At 38.8% G+C, this 23,034-nt stretch overlaps 1 protein-coding gene across 1 annotated transcript in view; it reads right to left on the reverse strand.

Annotated features, from left to right (window-relative positions):
• The window catches only part of CPQ (carboxypeptidase Q), a 162,538-nt gene that overhangs the window by 88,379 nt on the left and 51,125 nt on the right, over nt 1-23,034 (reverse strand). Inside the window, exon 4 of the mRNA XM_074815439.1 lies at nt 9,881-10,088. Coding sequence (XP_074671540.1) covers nt 9,881-10,088 — 208 coding nt within the window. The remainder of the gene's footprint in view (nt 1-9,880; nt 10,089-23,034) is intronic.

Consider the following 23,034-nt stretch of genomic DNA (forward strand, 5'->3'; position numbering starts at 1 on the left):
TATACTTAGCTGTATCTCTTTCCTAAAACTCAGCATTTAAATTTGTCTAGGCAATTTTAAATTAAACTACCAAATTAATTAATGAAAAAGTAAATGCACCATACTTAGTGGGTAAGGGTGCAATCCAATTATTTTGTCAAACTTATTTGAAGGTTGGAAACTCTAATGAATGAGAAAAAAATTGTCAGACTTGGGCTTGCTATAAATAGGCTTATTAAATATAGTCTATTTATATGCACAGCTGCAGTCTTCCAGAAAGACTTGCAGAACAACTTGCAGAACGTGTTAAGAGACAGTCAAATAAAGTATCATCTGAACATTAATTCCAGCTAAGTGAACAGATCCCTGGAGCACTTTAGCATATACACTGAGGTCAGTGGACTTCAGGCAGAAGTGGAGAATATAAATACAAGACTTTGGTTTACAATGCCAAAAACCAAAATCATAAAAGCAGAACAGATCACAGTAGTATCTGTGTGTAAGATAAGACAGAGAGGAACATACTTGTCAACAGTTCAAGATCTTGTTTTTCCTTTCCTTCCCTTCACAAAGAATAATGTGACCTTGGGTCCTCTTCCTGATTATTTGAAAGGGGAAAGAAGAAGACAGGACATCACGTTTTAGAGCTCAGTAATAGCTCTCCTGGCAAGAAGCTGGATGACAGACGTTTCCCATTTGGAAAGGTAGAATATGCTCTACTCTGCTGAACAGCACGCCACAGAAGGTGGTGTCCTAAAACTATCATATATATACATAGTTTACAGCAACAAATTCCATTACGGTGAAGGAATATTATTTAAAGAGATACATTCACAGCACATTAAACTTGGCACACAGAGAGGATGAGAAAAATCTTTGTCCAGTTGACATCATTGAAAGCAGAAACTAAGCACAATGATGATTAGACCAGGCACACAATTAAAAAATAAAGCCCAGAATTTTAAGTGATACAGAAGTACTGAGACAGCATTAACATCCTTCCCTGCTGAGTTGAAGTATTTAAAATACAAGGAAAATCCTACTTCTATTTGCTTATATTCACTCTAGTAAAAAACACTGATTTGGTGTAATTTCTAAAGCAGTATGGTTTACAGAGTGTTTCATCTTACATCATTATATTATTCCATTCTCCACCCTCTATATGATAATGCATGTATGATTAGATGAAATGGGACATAGGGGCTTTTTTCTGAGTAATTTATACCAGGACATTGTACACTGTTCTTCAGACTAATATTTCACAACGATGGTTGTAAATTTAAACACTGTGATAGCAATCAGATGTCAAGGGACTATGTAACTACCAGAAGAATACGCATTTTAGTTTATTTTTGTTCAAATTTGTGAACCAGTCTATGGAATAAATGACAAAATAGAAACTAGTGAGAAAAGCAAATGCAGACTGTGAAGAACAGACTTTTCAGCATGTATAAAGAAGCAAACCTACAGAACCTGTAGTACAAAACACATTTTCTGTTAATGACCCTCTAATGTGTCCTTTTTTTTTCTTTGCAACTTCAATAAAGAAGAAAGGGGATCTCAGTCCTAAACACATAAACCAGTTTACTTTTCTGACAAGTACTATTGAAAAGTCAACCATGTAAACCAGGAATTTGTCCAAAATTTCCATTTACCTATTACAATGATTTAGAATTATATTTGTGCACAATGGAATTCTAGATAACTTGCATATTGCATCATGATATATTGTTGGTGCAAGTACTGATAATACTTGAGAAACTCTATGAACAAAACTCATTCTTTGATTTAATTAAGATTCATGCCTGCCAGCCTCACAAGATCTTTTAACATTTTATTAACAATCACTCTGGACAAATTGTACTGGTATAATGTGCTTTACAGTGTATTTTGCTTTGCCAAACCATAATAAATATTTTTGCATCATTGTAACTACATTTACAATAAAACTACAGTGGCAAAGTGCAAGACCTTTAAGGTCTCAGAAGCCTAGGCGACTCCTCCTAGGCTGATGAAACTGAACAAAAAACTATATAACAATGGTATTAAAAAAAAGAACGAATGATATCAACATTTTGAAGTATGTACTAATGAAGTAAACCAAGGTCTTGAGACTAGTTCTCTTAAACACCATGCCAACTGTGGTCAGCTTATCATTTTCACCATCTCTCCCCACTCCATGTTCTCACAAAGCAGCAATGCAATGCATGAAACCCTAACAAGTCTACCCACAATTCTGCAGCTGGTTTAGTGTTTCTCAACAATACTGTCTCTGCCCACCAAAACTACAAACTCTACTAGATACTCTGCTACATTCTGGAGGAACCACCTCTCTCAGCTGCTGCAACCACACGTTTCTTTCAATTACACCTCTACTGTCAGTATCTCAGTGCGATTGAGCAGACCAAGTTCTTTTCCCCTTTCACCTCAGCCTCAACCTGACCATTTTAAATTTCACTGCGTTTAGCATGTCCCCTTGCATTTTGCATGGCAAAAACATTTCCCCATGCATTTTGCATGGCAAAAACATTAACAATGTTAGCTCCATCCACCATCTAAAATCTCACTGTCAGGTCTTCCTCCACATTGGTCCCATGTGTGGGAACCTCTGAATCTGTGTTGAACAGCCCTCTACATCCAACCCACACGCTCTTAGACATGTAAGTTTCCATTAGACTTGCATGGAAAAGATATATTTTTTTAGCACTATACTCATCTTCTGGACTTCAGACTCACTAGGACAAGAACTATCTTGATAGTCCTCCTTCTGTTGTACAAGGTCAAGCACCTAACAAATACAAACATACTACTATAGCTATTTGACTACTTCTGTAGTGAATAGTTGTTCTTAAACTAATCCTTGACACTTGGCACTAGTGTTTCTGGCATCTACTTACTCATAACTAAAAGTACGATATAGTTTCTTTCTTCCTCAATATTGTGGTTTCTTACTTCATGCCTCAGGCAACTTCACATCTGCCAAACCCTTTAGATACTCCCGCATATCAAAATGCAAGAAGGATGCAGTGTAATTTTAGAAGATAACTTTTTCAATATGGAGGGAAAAAAGCTTTCACAACCATTCTGTAAACCCTATGTGTATTTGTAAATTATTACTGAAATAAAATCCCACAGTAATTCTTTAAACTGCTGTGTGGGAGTAGAGACAAAGGAATAGGCGGGAAGAAAAAATATTACAGTGTATCTGCTTATGCTCACATCATCAAAAGGACTACAAAACTACATGCTCAGATAAATTTGCTGGCCAACAGAACAAGCACCCTAAATGTTACTTTTTAATTTCTAGTCTCACAATTTAGATGGTTGCAGTTTAGGAAGTTGAGGATTTAAAACCTAACCAAACACTCTGAAGAGTAGCACACAGAGCAAAGATCTAGTAAGTAGCTTTGGGCAGATACCAGCCTGGATTCAAAAAATGAAAGGGGCGGGGGTAGGCAGCCTACTGTCATATATATGGTGATATCTATGCCCAAGCTCAGGTGGAAGACAGAAAGCACACTGTCTCAGCTTACATCAAGAATCCAAATGGAACATGTATAGCAGGGTGACAGCAGCACTCAATTCATCCAAACTCCATTTGACCCTAGTGAGGAAGGCCATCTAGATGTCCTCATTGCTTATCACTGTCACTCTGGTGCTGCAGTAACCTAGGATATCACTAGTTGTGTGCCAGCAAGTTGAGTTAGCACACTCCAAGAAGGTCCTGCTCCCTCTGGAGATCAGGCGTCAACAGCAACTAAAGCCGATAAATTTTTCCTTCATATTTCAATAGCTTATATGCAGTGATGGCTACTGTGGCTCAGCTGCCAAGGCTCAAAGAGCTGCTGGCTTGTCCACACCCAGTGGAGCATATCCCTTGGTTCTGCTCTGGCATCACCAAGCTGAGACCACAACAGCTTCAGGTGTCTCCATGATCAGGAGAGACTGCTAACCACCCCGGCCCCCTCCTCCACTCTCAGCTGCTCATTTATAGATATGGTCTAGTCATTCTGAAAATATCTGAACGTTACAAAGGTCACATTACACTGGTGAACCTGACCTGATGCCTTCCAGCAAAATTATATCAGGAAAATGATTTTTAAAAAGATCTAAGTTGTTTTCAATCTTTCTTCCATGTACACACATTCACCTGTTCCACCAGTATTTCAGACACACACTCTAAGTATTACAATGCTTTTTAATTGTTGCCCCTTAACAACAACAACAACATATGTACAAATGACTTTTAAGATGTATTTGTTGCATATCCAGATACTGAGGTTTCTAAAAAACATGCCTACTTTAGGGCACATTGGTCATTCAGAGTCAGAAGGCAAACTATTGCCAAGTTCTCCATAGCAGAATTAAATGCTTTCAGTCAGCTCCTGGGTTTTAAATGGGCAATTCAAGTTTTAGAAGATTTGCCAAGCTCTACACCACAAAATTCAGCCTGCACTTTAGTCTTAAAATTTGGTAGGCCTTCTGGCAGTAAAAAAACCCCAACATTTTAAAAATGGTCAAGTTACAAAGAAAAATTTTCCTCCATATCAGTTTCATATTAATTTGACTGTTCTGATCATGACAAGACCCCTGTTTTAGAAGAAACAACAGCAATATTGCCACTCCCACAAGGCACACTATAAAAAACAAACCCCTCCCCCAATTAATAGTACAAGTCCTGTTACTAATAAAACAAACATACACACAGAGGGCACTATTTCTTTCAGCAAATACTGACAGAAAAACTTCACAGAAAATACAACATTTCCTAACAATGCCAATACCCCTTCTCCACACTTTCTCTTGTTTCTTTTTCACCATTTCTCTTTCATCGTCTTCTTTCCCATCAGTTCACTATCATGAAGTAATGGGCTGGCAATCTCAAAACCCGATCTCCATAATCATCTCTTAAATTCTTTTAAATTCTCTTAAATTCTAGCAGTGACAAGTATCAGCTTACAGTCACAGGAGAGGGGCTCACAGAAGTGTACTTACAAACCCTTCAACATTTTGGAATGAATAGCAAAACAATCCACATGGAGAAAATGTGATAATGGAGCCATAATGTGATGGCACCAGGCTCTTAAAACATTTCTACTCAAAGCTCCATTGTATGCATGATTTAGTTTGAGCATAGGGATATCTGCAAGCCACATCAAAGGGCTAATGGATAGACATTTTGTTAACATATGTGAACTGATGCCAGGCCATAAAACAACATTGTACTGAGTATTACACATCTTCAGAGAAGTCTTTTTTTTCTTCCTGAGGTTGGGGTTTTTTTTGGTCTACAGATTATTTCTTCCCTTATGTGCATGAATGCCTAACAGGCTCAGAAGCCTGGACAATTTTCATGTTCTTTTGTTCCCTGGAGCTTTGCCCAGTATCACAAATTCCAAGAGAGGGCTGATTTTTGAAATAGGGAAAGGAAGAAGAATGAACAAGTAAATAAGCCATTTCCTTTGTAGAACAGGTTCTGTTACATCAATCACAGATTGGTAAAGAACTTCACAATCTACTACCTTAGCATCTCTGTTTCTCAGGTCGTTCCTAGAACTGCTACTTTCAAAGTGCTGTCCAAACTTGGCTCAGAGCTACAGTACATTCTTCAATGGTCTTTTATGCCTGTGGTGTTCAAAACAGTCACTTTTCAAATGGTACATTTTGTAGATATGGCACTCCATAAAAACAGGAGGGAAAAAAAACTGTGTAGAGTGAATTCCTGGAACAGCTCTTCAGGATTCCAAAAAAGCCACTTATGAGCTCCTCTGTTTCTGCTCTACAGTATTTATGCTAGATCACAGAATAATGAGCAACCATTAAATTTATGCACTTTGTAGGGCACTTAGGAAACAGTTTTCCCATCACTTAGTAACTGTCAGATAACTAAAACATCACTGCACACCAAGAAATACACAGTATGGGAAGACGCTGAAAGTCAGGATTATAGAAGAGTTATATCTTTATCCACTTTGATACCTTTTCAGTTAATCAAGTATTTTGTGGTTCTGTGTTTGGCACATTAGATACATTGAAGCCAGACTAACAAGAAACAGCTGCTATTTATAGCACTTCCCCAGAGATGGGAACAGTTGCTTCCACACTTTAAGACCAATCATATTACATCTGTATTAAAATGAGAAGACTGCCAGCTCTGCCTGAATTTCAAATGAAAACCACATTAGTTAACTTGTGAATTTCTCAGTCAGTCAGTCTCCAGTGTCAACTTACATAGTTTAAATAAAACATCTCACCAGTACACAATACAGTACAAAAGGATGCTAACATCATGGTACCAGGTTCAACAGTGTGCTTCAAAAACTCCTTCTCTAAGATAAAGGTCAGGAATGGACTGCAAATGTCTCTAACCTGCAATAGCCTGGACCTCAGCAGGTTCTGCTACCATACCTTTCCCATTTCACCAACTCTTTGGCTCAACAGTCAGCAGTCATACAGCCTTAAATATGTTAAGCCCCACAACCCACAGGTTTTCCACTCTTGCTGCTGTCCTAAGCACCATCAGAATAGGATCCCAAGCTCAGAAAGGCTGCCAGGGCATCAAGTCATAGCATGTTTGGTCCCACTGCTTCCAATCCGTTTATATGAAGAAAAGCTTCATCCTGAACTCATCATCTTACAGGCACAAGCTCACCTTCTTTGAGCACCTATGGGTATTCAGACCTCAGCAGGTGCTAAACAACGACCTCAGGACTGACAGCGAGGATGGCGGATGTCTCCACTCAGAACATGAACAGTTATGCCCTCTCTGACATTAGCAAGGGTCCTGTCTGGGGAGAGACGCCCTTCCCTAACTTAGAAGGGATAATACAAAGAAAAACAGAACAGAGACATTAGTGAGACACTGAACTTAACTGACAGCATGACAAAATCCATTTCCTTTTTCTGTTCAGATACTCTCTACACCACCTGAAAACTTGGTAGTGCAAAGTTGCAACTTACAGTAGGTTTCAAAGTACATTTTTCTTAGTTCAAGCAATTCATGATAAAGCATTTGCTTACTGCTGCTGGCTGGCCAGACAGAAAGGATAAATCAGAACAGAAACCAGAAGTATCAGTGGATTAACTTTTCAAAAGTACCTGTGTGCCTTGGCTGCAGAGCTGCCTCAAAAAGCAACGAAACATCTGCCCCCATGTCACAACATTGCTTCTGAAGATGAATGCATACCCGAGAGCTTGATGCTTCACAAAGCAGTAATTACATTTCTTTTACTGCTTTAAGTTATTCAGAAACATTAATGTGTCAAAGTTAAAGATAGGTGCTTGATAGTTCTGAGTATCAGTTTTGATGATATCAAACATTTCTTGCAACAGCAAAAATAAAACACAAAACAAGAATTTAAGAACACTAAGTCTAAAATACAGCTAGCTTCTAGGAAAATATGTCAGAAGTATTATTTCAACTACTTTTTTTTTCTGTTTTCCTTAACATTTTTCTAGTTTTACTTTTTTCCCCCTCCATTGTTACATGCAAGAATCCACACAAAACACTGGGAAAAATGACTTTAAAAGGAGGAACTGAACTGAACATGCTACAAGAGTGGTCAAAGAAAGAAAAAAAAAAGTAAGAAAAAACAATAAATTGTTTTCTCTTCTAAAGGATTTTAATAATATTCAACATTGCTTGTAACAGATAAAATTTTCAGACAAATATTATTTCAGTTCTTGGTGGTTATTTATAATAAACATGCTAAAATCTCACAGGAGGAATTAATGAATTATTTATAAATCAAGCAGTATATTAAACTCCGGTCAAGATATAGATGAACACAAAGATCCTGATGTGCAGTTACATCTAGAACTCTATCACTTCTCAACAGACTTCTTCAGTATCCTACAGCAACCTCATTTTCAGTTGTTCCAGTTTTTTAAATTATAATTTTCTGCAATACCTGTGACCAGTTATGTTTCACAGGCTTCAGCCTAATTTCAAACTGTTTTCCTTTAGACCTTTGTAAGAGTGATACCACCCGCTGCTGATTTCTCACCCAGAGTTCAGAGATCCAGATTTGCTTTTGTTTCAATTCAAAACTTAAGCTGAAATTTTGGCCTGTAGAAATGGCACCTTTCTATTCCCGTCGATTTGTACTGCATTTTGAAACACTTTGGCATAAAAGGCATTGTAAGAGTCTGGGTCTGCAATGTATTTTATTGCCTAAATAGCTAGATGGTTCCCATTTTTACCGGAGTAACGCAATGGAATGAGCGTGGTGAAGCATCCATTAAGGCTCTATGAGGAACTGAGTACTAAAAAACCTAAACATTCACTTGTTTTATTTTTCTGTTTCTTGGTTACATTTTCAAAGTGTGTCCACTACCACTCCCATTAACATCAGCAGGGGGCTTGTAAATAAGTCTTTACCCAGTGTTTCAAAAAACTGAGCTTCTCAGTGGAAGAAGTGAAGAGATCCCAACCCATTTCATTGCTTAAAGAAACAGAGTAGAACAGCAAAGAGAAAATCAAGTACAGGCGAGCACCTTAACACATCTTTGAAGGTTACATTTGGACACTTCATAACCTGATTTGAAATGTCAAATTTTGAAATACACCAAACGTAATTCAGCAAAGATAGCCTATTAGCTTGTTAGAAGCATGGCAAAAAATTCAGATGACATAGAATTAAATTAACTGTACCCTAACTTAGAAGTTGGGGCATTGTCTTTAACTGGGTAAATACGTGTTTCACGAAGCTAGACTCACAGGTGATGGTATGTAAACCAGGCAGGTAGTTACTTTTTCCCTGCCCAGCAATCAAGCTTCTGAAACTGTACGTTCATGCTAACACTGAGGATCTCTAGACATCACAAGCCAGAGCTACAGAACTACCATCTCAGAAAAGAGAAAATCTTTTAAGAGCTATGCCTGGTTTAAAGGACAGAGACAGTCATTCTTATTTTCCATTGAAGTTTGAAAATAAAAATGTTTAAAAAAGAATCATGGCTCAGTAGATGTACTTTAGCAGTAATTTCTAGTGCTGCTGTAATTGAGGTTGCATCAGCATTTTCACAATAAACCATAATGCCAGAAAAATCATTCCATGTTGTAAGCTGACATAGAAGATTTCATACCAGGCACAAATCCTTCGGCACCATGAATTTAGTTTGTATGATTTTTGGCAACAAGTTGGAAAAAAAGAGAAAGAAAAAAGAAAAGTCTTGAAATGGAAACCAACAATTTAGGATTAACTAGTGTTTAAACAGAATTTGCAGATACTTTTTTGCGCAAACTAACTTTTCCTCCAAACTAACACATACAACTCCTGCTAAACACAGCAATGATTTGCACATGAAAAAACATCCCCAAAAAAGTTAAACTGACATCCTGCATTCACTTTTACATTTGACAAAAAACCCAGGCAAACAATTTTATTCCTGGAGAGCAGAACCTGGCTTATTTGCCTGATCAAGAAATCAGTTGAAGATCATTAACAGAACAATAAGTAAACTCCAAGCACAAATCATTATGGCAACTTTAACTTACCACTTGTAAAACAATAACTGTACTCGTTACAGTGTTAGGATTTCACTTCTGCTTATATACACACTTCTTTGTATGCCTGTGCAGATGGTACTATTTAAAGTGAGCTTTAAGCCAGGGAAACGAAAAGAAGGAGGTTAAATTGTGTACAGTTTAGTTGAATTTCCTCTTCTTAGAACACAGTAATTCTTACAGTTATCTAAAACAGATCCTAGTATGTTAGAACCAAGCCTGGTGGATTCAAACCTGCTACATGAAAAAGACTGAAATGGTGAGATGTCTGAAATGCAGAAGAGAAGATGAATAAGAGTTATTCGTTTGAGGGATTTCTTAGCTGTTCTTTGGGTTTGTTTTTTTACATTTTTAAAGAACAAAATAAGTTTCTTTTTGTATATTCTCACTCACCTGCTCTGGGTACTTGCTTCCAACTATCTCTGCCACAGTGTTAAAGGAAGGAGAGTCTGGATAGGTCTTAGCCCCCATCTTCAGGTGCACAACGATCTTAGTGCCCCGGAAAGACATTCGTGACATCATTTCAGCATCTTCCACAGAGATGCAAGCAGTGGGAATCCAGGGTATGTCAGGCTGGTAATTCTGCCACCCAGTATGTGGGCTGTGAAAAGAAAAATAAAAACAGTGTTAACAACTTAGCTCTGTAAGTTATCATTATTCCAGACTTATTAAAAAAAATACTTTCACTATCATCCCCAACAGACTCTCAAAAAGGATATATTTACTATTTTTAAATAAACCTTTTGATAAAATACATCAAGTGTTTTTATACTAATCAGAGTATCTGACTTACCATTCTGTATGTCTGGAAAGCTATTCTCTGCAAGCTTTATTTAGGTCATTGCCATGCTTTGACATTACAGCAGTAAATGCTCTGACACCACATTCCCTTCATTGCTTTATTAGGAAGAAAAGTAATGAAAAGCCAGTAAGTGAACAGTTCATAAGTAGTGCATTTTTTGTCCTGTGACAAGTAATGAAATCGAAATTCACTACTTCAACTATCTCAACATCAGACTGGAGATTTATTTCGAAGAGCACTAATATGAGAAACTTCAGGAAAAAAATAAGACAAGACCATTACAAAAATGTACATTTATTTGTTCTCAGTACCTTGAGATTCCAACCACTACCTGTAGACAAAAGGGAACTAAAAAGAAAAAAATACAATTAACTTTACACAAATTATGCAAAGAAGAAGAATATGCACCACTAGATGTAGGGCTTTAGTGTCTTCCACTTAGGAATAGCTATGTCTTGTGGAAATAAAAAAAAAGGAAAAAAATAAAACAAAAATAATCACAAAGTTCCTCTGACATTCACGTGCTATATGGAGTGACTTCTTTCCTCTCAGAAAGCTGCAGAGAGTTTCTATTTAATTTCTATTTTATTTGACTATTTAATGCAATTATTTCCCTTCCAGAGACTCCATCTACTATCACTGCTTGCAGAACTAACTGGAGAGAGTGATTCCACATTTGATATCACAGGATCACTAAAAACGAATGGACAAGTTCCTTAGCAAGTTCCTTCAATATTTTTTCACATTTGGCCATTATTTACATATTTCTAATTTTCTGATGCTTCTGTTGAGATCTTAGATCTGACTTGGAGAAGTACTGAGCATTACAGCTGCAGCTGAAGTCAACACTTTTAAAATTAAGTTGTATATAAAGCCAGATACAGCAGAAAAAAACACGTGTGGGAAAAAAAAGAGAAATCAGAATTTACATGTGTGCCCAAATTCGCAAATATTCGCGATATTAAATCATTCATTGCCTTCATTTCCCACTTGTAAAATTGGAATAAAAATACTCATTTCACAGACAGGAAAAAAGTGAATAAAAATACTCTTTGTTTCAAGAGGACAGACTTGATGAACACTTTTGAGAACCATTCTGATACCGCAATAATGATCAGAAACTGACTGGTATACATGTCCTAAATCCTAGAATAAGCTTAGAACTGCGCATGGAAATATTAGGGTAAAACTCTGAATAAGCAGCTCTCTAGTACTGGCCATCCTCTGCAGGAAGTCTGTAAAATGAAATAATACATCTGCAACCCTTTATTCCAGGTCTACTTTGTAATTCTCACATTTCAGTCACTACTCCAGAGGTGTTTTCAAAATACATAAAATATCCAGCCATCTAGAGGCTTCTTCAATATTCTTATGAATATACTATTTTTGTATTTCTCTCAGTTACTAAATTCTGACTTTATCAGCAAAATGCCAGTAAATTAAGTTTCTGAAGGAAATATCTAAAGCTAAATTGTATCTTTATCTACAATGTTACCCTATGGAGAAAAGTCAGAGTTGAAGCTTTCAAACCAGATTACAGACATTCTTCACATCAGCTGTTACAGATTTTAATACTATTTATCCATACATTTATAACAATCTCAGAACAGTTGAGGTTGGCAGGGACCTTTGGAGGTCATCTGGTCCAACCCCCCTGCTCAAGCAGGGCCACCCAGAGCCAGCTACCCAGAACCATGTCCAATATGTGAAAATCTTCACCTATGAGCCTACTTACAGTAGCAGACACATATTTTTATACATTTAAACAGAAAATTAAAAAAATTGGGGGGATTTTTAAGTCTTCTAAACTGGAAAAAATACGCTTAATTCCTGGAGGAGATGTGGTGAGGAGGAAGGGAGAAATACACTTCGTAAGGATACAGATTAGGTAAAATGGGAGAGATTATTCAGTTCTATTTCTTTAGAAGAATAAATCCTTCTCAACAAGTCATATTATAATCAATAACGTAACCCGCTGAGCAGATATGTATAAACATTTATTTGAAAAGAAAACTAAAAATCAGTTACAGAGGTCTTATGGGAGCTGCTTCAGAGTGCAGACAGATCTGTTTATTAGGTGGCAACAGTTTAGGAAATTATTGCTCCCAGTTGTTTACAGCTGAACCTCATGCGAAGGCTGGTGCCCCTTCTCCTCATCAGCTTTGCAGGTTGAGAGATCCATAACTCACCTTTGAAATAACAGAGTTACCCTGGTACTCAGAATCTCTTGTGCCACATAATCCCCCCCGAATGGGATAAACTCATGTAGACTTATAAAATCAGATCTTATGTATTTTTTTCTTTCCCTCTGTCCCTGTAAAAAAAAAAAAAAAAGATGGCCCCCTCACCCCCACTTTTAAACTGCGACAATTTGCTGCATATGTTTATGTGTTTGGGGATATACCCAGCATGTTAAGAAGGAGACTTTCCAAAAAACATAAAATAAACAACACACTGAAAAAAATGAGAGATTACAATTGCATGTATTAATGTTCAAAAAACCCCCTACATTCAACAACTGAGCAGAAAGAGTTTCTTCTCATTTTAAATGAATCTATTCACCTGTGTCTTCTGGCAAGATTACGTCTTAGTACTAACATGCTGTGCACGCTGAACTGCAGTAATTCAAGTTTTATTACTACCTGTATTGATTTCACTTTCCTTGTTATTTCCCAGATGCTCAACAAAAGAAACCCCTAAAACTGTATTTGTTTCCCCAATGTAAGTACCAATTACATTTCTTTTGGATGCTCAATCCCAACGCTCTACCACAACTGTGAATAAAGCTTCTGACAACCCACTGAGATGCATGCATGCTTACACACCCCAAATGAATGAACACTTGCAGGTACAAAATTTACCCCAGCTAGCCCAAAAAATAAACCTTTAAGTCACCTGGTAGTCTTGCCGTTTTTATGCTCAAACTACTATTTTGCCAAAATTATAAAGGTAAACCCAGCTACCCAGATTAAGATATTTGGGCACAGGCAGGCAGAGTCAGCAACTGTTCAGACGATACCGAGACCTGAAGGGAATGGATGACTGTCCAAATTACTGCTACAAAAAGGGAAATGGACCCTAAGCATTACCAGTACAAAGGCACAAGGCAATATCACAGTACTGAATATTCCTAATGCTACAAGATGAACTCGCATAGAAAACATTTGTGGCAGACACTAAGCACCCTGGGATATACCTGAATGAAGTTTACATGTGTGCAAAACACACCATGTGTTAAGTATAGCTATGTAATAAATTGCTTAATAAAGTGTCAAAGACTACAACAAAAATTTTCTAAGTAAATTAAGCCCCTTTATGCAGAGATAACCAAAAACTGGAAAGCCTGCTGACCATATGGCAAGACCTGAGCAAGAATCAACTAAACAAAATTAAAAAGAAATTACCAGCAGACTCTGAACAACAGATGAAGATGAAGAGAAGCAGTCCTGAGTCTGGCTGAAAACAGAGAGAAGAGGATGTAGTTCAGGAGAAAGAATTTTGGTACTTGTGGGCAAGGAAGATTTTTTTTTTTTTCACTGAGTCTGAACAAACCCAACTTTGTAGCTATTCTTTCTAAAGAAAAAGGATTATACAAAAAAAAACCCCACAAACAACCTGACTTGCATTTACCATTCCCTGCCCTTTGAAAAGAAAAGAAAGAAAAGCATCACATAGAACCAGCTTGGGAGATCACAAAGCAACTCAGAATCAGCATTCATCTTTGCAACATTGGTACCTACAGGCAAGTGAGGTGCACCTCTGGCGTTTCCTACTAACACGTGGGAGTGATGTCAGCTTCTGCTGCTTCAGATCCACACTCCCTCTGAAAATGCTGTCATCCAGCAAAGCCTGAATTAATTTTGCAAAACTTTAAGGGTAATTAGGCTATTTAATATCTAATATACCCATACTCCAATACCATAGTTTGGTGTTTAGTAGAGGAGAGGAGGTAGGAGGTTCTTTTATTTTTTTTTATTTAACAAAAGTACCTGTTCTTCTGATATTAGATCTACTGGATCACCTCTTCTCCATATTTAAACTACTTTAAAAATTGAACATGTCTCGCTAGATTAATCCTTTATAAACCTATTAATGTTAATAAAAACTCATTATCATTTGGTCTTGACATTACTGTTCAACAGCTGACAAGATTCAGATAAATAAAGTGGTTGGGCTTTGCGTTGGATAAACCCCTAGATTTCACATCTTGGAAAGTATTTAAGAGAAGTATCACAGTATGAACAGCAAAGCAGAGGAAAGGCTCCAAAAAATAGAGCATTTTCTCTGTTAGAAGTGCACGTCAAATGACTCATAAGAAACAGATGTGGTTTACACCTTACAGAAAAGGGTGAAAGATAAAAAAGTCGAGAGGCAGCTAGTTAGCTTTTCTTCTGAGTAAAATGATCAAATGTGGAGAAACTAAAAGGCATGGATGAAAAGATGTGCTGCTGGTGTCAGGTCAGTTCTAACTCTTGTTACTGTGGTAGCTGACTTTGCATGCTTCATTACTTCATTCCTGGACTACCAACTCTTATCTCTAAGATAAGCTAAAATGCCCAAGGACAAATAAACTGTGTAATAACCAGTGCTTCAAGCTAAACTGGACGCTCTGATGGAAAACACATCTCAAATTGAAGCCTCAGGCAAAGATAGCAATCTCCTAAAAGGAGAAGTAGCATGACATTACAAGAACTCTAACATGACTAAAAAAAACCCCAAAACTTGATTATATGAAAGCTTACAAAGATTTACTTCAGCCATAATGTGTATACACACACCCCCAATTTCACACCAACCTCATAAAGCAATCTAGGGTTGGAAAATACAAAATGAATGTTGTCCAAGTATCTTTAGTTTACTCACTCACACAAACACATTGTGAGACTCTAATTACATACATGACCTCCTATTTTCTACAGGACCCATGCCATAATCACCGTACCAACCACATGTAAACTAAACATTCATATCAGGTCAGCTAGCTTGTTATTGACTGAAATCATAAAATACATTCCTGAATGGAACCATGACTATATATTCATCACTAGCTATACCCATAGCAAGATCACAGCCTTAACTCTTGGTTACAGGCTCACATTCTCCTCAAAGTTTGGTTCTGTTTTTTCACTTGTATATTCTACATATCACAGAAACCCCTCTCACATACAAAGTTTCGCACTTTAAAGGAGTGATGGAACATCCTGTAGCAAAGCAGAAGGGAAACTACATCTTCATCTCACGCTTAGCTATGGAGAGTATCTACTCATGAGTGCCTCACTCCTGTATCTTTCTCTTCATCAAGAGCAGCATGGCAAGGGCTGAACTCCACTAAACCCCCCTTTCCAGCACCATAAAGCCCTTACAAAACAAAACTTGTCCTTGTGTGCACTCAAACTGTGTACATTCTTTCAAAATTCTCACCATTATCTGGATAGAGAGGCCAAACTGTAACAGAATTAGTCAAAATGCCAAACGCATTATTAATCTTCTCAGAAGAATAAGGTCTTTAAAAATAAAATCAAGACTGTTCCCCGTTTACAGCCACTTGGCAAAATATAAAAGAAGTAAATTCAGCCTAATTCTGTGTTTCTGTCATCATTTGTCCCAAGATTCTCTTGCTTTGTTTGCTTCTTGTATTGACTTTGTAGGATTTGATTTGTTGGTTTATAGTAAATTGAAATAATAGCAAGACTGCTAAATTTGAAACAAAATATGAATATGCACAGAAAATTTTAAGAAACTAAGGAGCAAAAATACGATGTGATACAAATACAGAATTAAATAATATAGCAGTCTGTTACCAAGGATAGGATATTTGGAGTCTAGTTATACAGTGTCTTTCAGATTACTTTGTACCAACCTGTAATTGATGTGGCATCTGCACAAATGTAATGAAGTGTAAGAGAGACTCCCGAAACTATTGGCCTTATCAAGCAAAACTCCTTTTGGAAAAGAGTACACCATTACTCTGTTACTACATGGACTCCATTTAAATTAACATTTAGAAAACTACATCTAATCAGTGCTAGGCAGTCATTAAACTTAGGTTTTACCAAACAAGCATAGTAGCTTTGGTGTAATTACATACATGCTAGGCTACAGAATGCAACTAACACATATATGTTTGTATTTCATTATAATATTCAGTACCACATGCACCAAGGGAATTCTATGATAACCACAGAAGTTTTTAAAAAACAGAGTAGATTAGATATGGTTTGTCAAACAAGAAGCAGAAGAGAACTGTGAATGGTAAAATGATCAGATGAAGCAAGTCCAATGAATTCCACCCCGGGACTATCCAACTGTTGGGAAAGTAGAAAAGTCTGCACAATCCTTTCCAAATGTCTGCAGGAAACAGAGGCTTGCATCAGCTGCTCTTCAACTGAAAAAGAAACTTTCTGCATCTTATAGACATAAGGATGACTCTCCAGCAGCTGACAATACCTTGAGGGAACCATTTAAGTCATACACCTGTTTGGCCTCCTTTTGCTCACTATGAACAACCAAGCTCCCTCCTCCTGTGTTTACATCCCCGCCTTGTGAGAACGCAGCTGTCTGCTGCACACTACCATAGGTATGTTAGCAGAGGTCTCCTGGAGGGAACGCCACTGACAGTCCTAATTGCCAGCAGCTGCAAGGCTTCTGGCTTTATGGGGTTTCTTTTTATTTTTTGTTGAACTCCTGGCTTCTCAGCCTTGAGCAGAGGCCATGTTTGTATCTTCAGTGACCCCTCTATCACCAGAGACTAGTGAGCACACAAGACAAATTAAAAAAACCTCACTGGAAGCAGATGTTATATTTTATACCTACAGGAATGATATAAATAAATCCAAACAAAAAGCCCAAAACCAAACAACAAAACCCCCACATTTTCTTTATTTGGAAAGCAGAGAATCGGACAAAGAGGCATCACAGGGCTACCAACACATAAGCAAACTATTAAACAGCTAGCTGTCTAGAATATTGATCTGGCCGTCGTACCTCCTCCATTTAATGATGTTTGTTATTATTGATAATGAATTCTTACATTAAAATTATCAGGCACAAACAGGTGTGAAGAGGCATCAGAGTTTTTAGGGTAGGATCAATCGCTCCATCAGTGCTTCCAGGGCTCTGCTTCACTGTAGGCAGTAAGTAGCAGGGAAGGTCAAGCTCTCCCATACACAGGCATATACATTAAGTCACTCCAGAAACTTGAGCCTCCTCTGGCATTGATTACAGTATATTATGGGACAGTACAGGGAGGTTCCTCCTCCTTTTGAAGGATGGCCATGGTAGAGGATAACACGCAGCCAACACTTTCAGTGAGCTAAGGAAAAGGTTAGGGATGGAGGATACTGGTCTTACCCACCATAAAACTTCCTCCTTTTCATCAGCTGACCACAGAGTTAAATAGAGAGGAGCGAAGCCTTAAAGAAGGCAGGGGAAAGTTTCAAACTTACAGAACAGGGTGTAGACGGAGCTTTTCTTCTCCCCTTCCTTCTCCATGCCACACACCATTCAGAGCAGTACTCTCTTTGGACACTGTCCTCCATAAAAAAACTGAAATACAAACCTATCTTAAACTCAGACATATTTAGGAATATATTTTCCCTACAATAGGTTGGGGCAATGCAAACAAAGCCTCATGGAGATACATTTTTTAAGTGCAAAGAGTAAGACAAGGGTAAACAGGAATACAAGGGCAGTCTAGAAAAAACCCACAATGTAGGAATGGGAATGATAGAGGGGAAACAAGTCTCTGAAGACAGCATGAGAAAGAACAGTATCTTTGCACCAAAGATGGATAAAAAGGGTGAGCTTCTAAAAGTAAAAAACTAGACAGTACAATTACTTAGGCATTATCACCATAGATAGTATGGAATTAAATCTCAGGAGTGAAATAGAAGAGAGGAAACGGAGAAATCTAGCCATCTTTTCTGATGTTTGTGAGTATAACCCTGTTTCCACTAAAAATCAGTGGCAAATCTTCCATTAATTTCAACAGAAGGGGGAAGAAAAAACGTCTTTAAAAACTGACTGGATATGACAAGAGCAAAGGGCCTGACCAGATTCAGTCTCAAGCAGTGAGCAAAACAAAAGACACTGCAAGACACTTGTCTGGGTGAGCCCCTATATTTGCTGAAGAAAACTGAAACTCTGAAACATCTTCACTACATGAATGCTTCGTTTGTTCCCACAGATCTGATTTCCATAGAATATTAAACTCCTTTTTGATGTTCTATTAAACAAACCAACACTTTCACTGTTTAAGTAAAAAAAAATTTTCAGGTCAAGAGAATAAAAAGTATGTTAGTAAAATTAATACAGAGGGGGTGCCACTTATTCCCCTCAAGTGAGAGATTTTAGTAGTGCCACACAAAAGGAACTATTTTAACATCACCTGATCATTATATTTGCTTATCTAGTTCACATATTATACAATGACACTCACACAACGTAAAATGCAATGTAAGTGATAAGGATACTTTATCTAATAGTGTGTTACAGTGATTTGGTAAACTCAATCTCTAATAAAATGGTATGTTTTTATTTTCAAAACTCAGTCAAGTCTTGCCTGTTGCTCCAAAGTTACATATACAACCTGAATTTTTCAATCTCAAATTTGAGATCCACTGTAAACAGAAAAATTCCTTTTAGCAACAGAATATATTTTTAAAGCTTATTATAACATGATAATAACTCCTGTGAACTAGGACTAAATATTGAGCAGCACGACAACATGTCATGCCAAGCGTGAGCATTCTTTCCCCAGCTGTATTTGTTGACTGTGGCAGATTCTCCCAAAAGCTTCATAATCTACATCAGATGAAATACAAAATGTCCCAATAGGTACATATTTCCTCTGAACAGCTCCTTTCTTGGCAATTAGTGTTGTATCTGGGAAATGAAGAGTGTCAGGCTGAAAATAAAATCTTTCTAGTGCAAACCACAGTTGGGAGAATGATTGAAATCAGTTCTGGGGATCTTCCCATGCTCCTGGTTTCTTTGGGAGCATGCAGGAAGAACACCCAGTACACAGCAGCTGCCATGAGGAAATGAATGTAGGGGTTTCCCGAGAAAATAGTTAAGTCTTGAGAACTGAAGTAATTTTCCTTCCTCAAAAGGAAAAAAGAAATTACTGTCAAATGGCAACAGTTTCTCAGTGTTTTGTTTTAGATACCAAGTTTGTTGTGCTCTTCAATACATACTTGTGCTGGGTTTGTATGGCAGGGGTTTTGGTAGTGTGGGAGGGGGCTACAGAGGTGGTTCCTGTGAGAAGCTTCTTGAAGCTCCCCCAAGCTCCAAATTGGACCCACTTCTGGCCAAGGCTGAGACAGTTAGCAACAGTGGCTGCGCCTCTGTGATCATGACTCAACTTTCTTAAGTTAAGAAAGGGAACCTGAGAGGAAGGGTTGCAAGGGAGATAGATACCTGTGCAAACACTGAGGTCAGTTGAAAAAAGGAGGAGGGGGCGGGGAGGTGTGCCAGGACAGAAACTCCCCTGCAGCCCATGGTGAGAGGACAGGCTGCCCCCCTGCAGCCCATGGAGAACCCCACATCGGAGCAGGTGGCTGCGCCCAAAGAAGGCCAGGACTCTGAGGGAAGCCCACACTGGAGCAGTCAGTTGCTGGGAGGACGGCAGCTCATGGAAGGGACCCACGCTGGAGCAGTCTGTGAAGAGCTGCAGATAGTGAGAAGGACTCACATCGGAGGAAGTTTGTGGAGGACTATCTCCCGTGAAAGGGACCCCATGCTGTAGTAGGGGAAGAGTGTTGAGGAGTCCTCCCCCTGAGGAGGAAGAAGCAGCAGAAACAATGGGTGATGAACTGACCGCAACTCCCATCCCCTGCCCCTGCGCCACTGCAGGGGAGGAGGGATAGAATCAGGAGCAAAGCTGAACCCAGGAAAAAGGGAGGAGGGGGATAAGGTGTTTTTAAGATGTGGTTGTATTTCTCACTGTCCTACCCTGTTTGATTGGTAAATTAAGTAGTGGTGGAGGTGGTGTTCAAATTAAATTGATGTTCTTTCTGTCTTTTGCCCATGACCATAATTCGTGAGTAATCCTCTCTGTCCCTGTCTCCCCCGGAGCCTTTTGCTTTATTTTCTCCTTCCCATCCCTGAGGGGGAAGGAGTGAGCAAGTGGCTGCCTGGTGCTCAGGTGTGCTCTGGGCTTAAACCATGACAATACTATATACTCATAATATTTTGGTTATTGTTTGAAGGTTTGTGCTCTTCCTATTTAATTCTGGGGATAACGCTGATTCCTTCATCATCTGCTGAAGGGGAGAGAAAAGATTACTCTCAATCCCACTCTTACATTTTATGGATTTCTTTAATATCTAAAAAAGACTGCCTAGGAGAGTCTCTGCTGGAAGAGAGACTGTGAAACAACACAATTTTCTTTTCATTAGTTGATCCATGTTGCTGAGGAAAATGTTGTTGGAAAAAAGGTAGCAGGCTGGAGGCTTTTGTTAGCATGTACAATAGTGATCATGACTTTTATAGTCTGTACATAAATTTAAATACACAAATGCTTTTGGACCTTAAACAAGAGATACGGGCACACAGCCAGTCAGATCAGATGAAGTATGGTGGTGGAGCAGGTGAACTGCATTTAGGTACATTACAAGATTCCAGACCACCTGAAAAGTTGACAGCCATGGGAATGGCGCAGCTCTCCAAGCTCACCTCTGGTAGCTCCAGAAGAGGGCTGTTGGGGGGGGGACCACGGGCTTCCCCACTTCTTTCTCACCCGTCTGTCCTGGGTGTCACCCTTCTGCTCAGCCTTCACAAGGAAGGGCATATAGCGAGTCACCTGCACTTATAGACTTGTGCACACACCACAGCCTTAGAGCTCAAGGCACAAAAACACTGAAGCCCACCTAGTGTAACACTTCAAGACAGCAACAGAATAAAACGTAGGAATTTTCTTCCCAGTGTTCAAATGCTAACTAGGAATGATTTTTCCCCACTGAAGAACACTGTGCAGGAAAGTTATCTTACTGATTGTTAATGAATAATGTTAACACTGAGACCACATCTATAACTTTATGAATAATGTACATAGAAAATCTGTTAAAAAACTGTATCTACTTAGAAAGAAATGTATCATATAATTTTAGAAGCAGAACTGTGTTTTACAAGCTAATATGCACAGGCTGAATTAACTTGCAGCTGTCGAGAAAATCTGTTTCTGTAAAATACTATACTTCTGTGTGAGCGTAGTAGAGTTACTTATTCACTGGAAATGGTACTTGTTTCAAATCTAGATTGTCTATAAACAGATACTGAATTCTACAGAACAACTCTGAATGTGTGCAGTTCATAACTATTTATCACATAGTTTAAAGCAGTTGTTCTGTAAGTGCCCAAAGATCATTTGCAGCTTGCAAAGCCTTTGTACACCCAGCTCCCAAAGAGGGCTTTTAATAGTTTCATCGACATGAAGATAAAGGTTCACTGACCTGCAGGTGAATCTTGTGATGTAACCCATCAACTGATTAATACCAGTATTAACAAAACTCCTGGTTTAACAGGACAGTGCTTGATCCACGACTCAACCACTGAACTGTTCACCTGCAATGAACAGTTGATGGTTGACATGACCCATGGTACACTGCAAATCACTCAGTATCATTTCTTGCTGCCAGAGCTATGAAACTACTGAGCGGCCTGGCTGCAAAAATACTGATAAAACATCTTCTTCCTTGGAAATTTGTGATTTGTCAAACATATGGTGAAGACGGACCCGTCTAGGAGCTTACTTCTGAAACCCTGACAGCCAGGCTGTCCAGCTCACAGGTCTGCTCCCTGCTGACCCTGTAACATCCTTCTGAAAAACTTGAGTGGAGGTGGAAAAAACAGTGTATTTGTGTTTAGAATTTCTCAGTCACAAACATACATGGACTAAAAATCCCTTCAAGCCTCACAGATACTTTCTCTAATACCCAGCAGTTACCCAAGCATACCAAACTGACCTGAGTGCTTTCAAATCCCATTACATTTTCTTTAATCAGCTAGCTTGACTTAAGAGTAACAACACCCTCTTTCTATACATCTTGTTTATACAGATATATAGCCAAGCACATCACATCATGAGCTGACACTGATCTAAGTATTTTAAATCGTTCATTTTTAAAATTTTGTATTAAAAGTATGACCAATTACATTAGTTGTTTCAATTTAGACACATTATGGGGGAGATTCTCATAGGAATGAGGGACATTCTCCTTCCCTGTGCTGGGTTTGTGTGGCAGGCTTTTTGGTAGCAGGGGAGGGGGCTACAGCAGTGGCCCCCTGTGAGAAGCTTCTGAAATCTCCCCAGCTCCAAGTTGGACCCACCTCCGGCCAAGGCTGAACCAATTAGCGACGGTGGCCGTGCCTCTGTGGTAATGTATTTAAGAAGGGGAACCTGGGAGGAGGAGCTGTGGGAGTTAGGAGGAGGAGTTGTGAGGAGGACCCCTATGAGAACAATGAGGTCAGTGGAAGAAAGAAGGAGGAAGGGGGGGAGGTGCAGAGACCCCCCTCAGCCTGTGGTGGGTCGGCAGGGCCACCCCCACTGCCACCCATGGAGGTCACCAGTGGAGCAGATGTCAACCTGCAGCCCATGGAAGACCCCATACCGGAGCAGGCAGCTGCGCCCAAAGAAGGCCACGACTCTATGAGAAGAAGCCCCCAGTGTTGTAGTTTGGCACTGGGAGGATTGCAACACACGGGGGTGACCCACAATGGAGCAGCATGGGAACGGCTGCAGCCCATG

This window comes from Strix aluco, chromosome 1, assembly GCF_031877795.1.
Source record: "Strix aluco isolate bStrAlu1 chromosome 1, bStrAlu1.hap1, whole genome shotgun sequence".
Taxonomy (NCBI): Eukaryota; Metazoa; Chordata; class Aves; order Strigiformes; family Strigidae; genus Strix; species Strix aluco.